The sequence below is a fragment of the Scylla paramamosain genome, chromosome 12 (assembly GCF_035594125.1).
Source record: "Scylla paramamosain isolate STU-SP2022 chromosome 12, ASM3559412v1, whole genome shotgun sequence".
NCBI lineage: Eukaryota > Metazoa > Arthropoda > Malacostraca > Decapoda > Portunidae > Scylla > Scylla paramamosain.
In genome coordinates, this window is record NC_087162.1 from 27,052,948 (window position 1) to 27,055,447 (window position 2,500).

At 42.0% G+C, this 2,500-nt stretch overlaps 1 protein-coding gene across 2 annotated transcripts in view; it reads left to right on the forward strand.

The window, feature by feature from the left end:
* The first annotated feature begins 2,174 nt into the window (after nt 1–2,174).
* The window catches only part of LOC135106038 (mucin-2-like), a 17,247-nt gene continuing 16,921 nt past the window's right edge, over nt 2,175–2,500 (forward strand). For both annotated transcript variants that reach the window (XM_064014832.1, XM_064014833.1), the window contains exon 1: nt 2,175–2,197. In XM_064014832.1, the coding sequence (XP_063870902.1) occupies nt 2,183–2,197 (15 nt within the window). In that variant the 5' untranslated portion in view covers nt 2,175–2,182. The remainder of the gene's footprint in view (nt 2,198–2,500) is intronic.

The following is a 2,500-nucleotide window of genomic DNA, read 5'->3' on the forward strand; positions in this document are numbered from 1 at the left end:
ATCTAGGCACTTTACTATTTATAACACGTAACAAAATACTAATTAACTCAAGTCCCAGGAGAGTACAGGGAGGAGGAGGAGGAGGAGGAGGAGGAGGAGGAGGAGGAGGAGGAGGAGGAGGAGGAAGAAGAAGAAGAAGAAGAAGAGGGGTAGGAGGAGGAGGAAACGTCAAAGAAAACGCAAAGAAGGACAATTACAAGAGAAGGAAGAGATCACGTAAGAGAAGAAGGAGGAAGAGGAAAAGGAAGAAGACAAGAAAGGAAGAAAACACATAAGAGGAGGAAAAGGATAAGCAAAGTACAAAAAAACACGTATTAATAGCAGTGGCATCAAATTGTTTACTACTGACATCCCTTAAGTAGACAATCACTTCATTCTATCAATACTTTAAGTTGAGGAAGCATTTTTGTATTGAAATGTATACTCGTAAGTATTTCGCTTTTATTTATTTATTTTTCATTATTTTTTTCATTATGTTAACCCAGTTTCTTATTCTCTTTTTTTTTTAATTGCATAACCTTTTTTTTATTTTCTTAATGATTTGCTGTTTGACTCCCTCTCTCTCTCTCTCTCTCTCTCTCTCTCTCTCTCTCTCTCTCTCTCTCTCTCTCTCTCTCTCTCTCTCTCTCTCTCTCTGTATAACACCTTCACATTCTCTTTCTCTCTCTCTCTATCGCATCATCATCTCATCTAACCACTTTTCTCATTCTCTCTCTCTTCCTCTTTCTCTCATCTTTACACCTCCTCACACACACACACACACACACACACACACACACACACACACACACACACACACACACACACACACACACACACAAATAGGCGAAGGAAACTTTCCCTCTCTTGCCTATGTACGTTGTAATGACTCTCTCTCTCTCTCTCTCTCTCTCTCTCTCTCTCTCTCTCTCTCTCTCTCTCTCTCTCTCTCTCTCTCTCTCTCTAAACGTGAGTGACTTTCCATTTCATCTCACTTTTTATGGCGCAATTTAAGTCACTTCATTCTCTCTCTCTCTCTCTCTCTCTCTCTCTCTCTCTCTCTCTCTCTCTCTCTCTCTCTCTCTCTCTCTCTCTCTCTCTCTCTCTCTCTCTCTCTCTGAAAGATATGAGAAGGTTGCGTGCTACCGAATTCAGGGCGTAGACGAGGAAAAAGAGGAGGAGGAGGAGGAGGAGGAGGAGGAGGAGGAGGAGGAGGAGGAGGAAGAGGAGGACATGCTGTGTAAGGTTGACACAAGTCCCGTCACCTTTCCCACTCCTCTCTATTGTGATTACGCACGCACACACACACACACACACACACACACACACACACACACACACACACACACACACACACACACAAGAGAGAGAGAGAGATGATGAAAAAAAAGCTTTTCATCTTCATTTTCTCTCTCTCTCTCTCTCTCTCTCTCTCTCTCTCTCTCTCTCTCTCTCTCTCACTCTCTCTCTCTCTCTCTCTCTCCTCTCTCTCTCTCTCTCTCTCCTCTCTCTCTCTCTCCTCCTCATAACCATTATTAACAATTTTCCCTGGGACATTTTTTTCATTCACAATTTTCAACTCTAACCGGAACATTACACACACACACACACACCACACACACACACACACACACACACACACACACACACACCAAAAAAAAAAAACTTAGAACAAAAAACAAACATAAGAATATTTTGTTGAATCTGTTCACTATACTATGAACGTTCCAAAACACTGACAATCATTTTAAGAATATTTATTAAAGAAAAACCCAAAAAATGCCCTAGACACTTCATAGCACTTCAGAACACCGTAGACACTTCACAACAGCCAGTAACCCCTGAAGAACACTAACTGAGCACCTTATAACTACTAACTCTTCTTCAGTAACACCACAGAGTATATAAACACATAATAACACTTGAAAAACAGAAATTGAACACTTTTTAACCAGATTTCGTCATCAAGAACACCACGAACAATAAATAACAAACCCAAGGCCACCATCACGAACACCAAGGACACCACGAACACACAACATTGGTACAGTACGTGAGAATAAAGTACCACCACCACCACGATCACCTTCCCTTCACTACCACCACCACCACCGCCGCCAGTTGGGACTCGGAGCAGGAAGGTATATAAGGGGGGAACCAAGCTGGGGACCGTCATTTGGCTGCTGATGCCGCAAGAGTCAACATGAGAGGTGCTACGGTGCGTGTTGGTCCTTTACTAGTGCTACGTCAGGCGCAAGTGCTCCCTCTGTGTGTGTTAGTGTGTGTGTTTACTGCGTGCTGTTCCTGCTGTGTTGCTGTGTTGTGAGCTCCAAGTCAAGTCATTCCTGCCCGCCCTACTCACTTCAGGATGTGTTGTGTTGGGAGAGAGAAATGTTTTGTATTTTGTAGTCGTATTAGTTGTTTATCTAATAGTGTGTTTCGTGTGTTTGTTTAGTTGTACTATATATGTTTGTTTACTTATTTTTTTGTTTGTTTGTTTTATTCATTCACTTTTATTTTA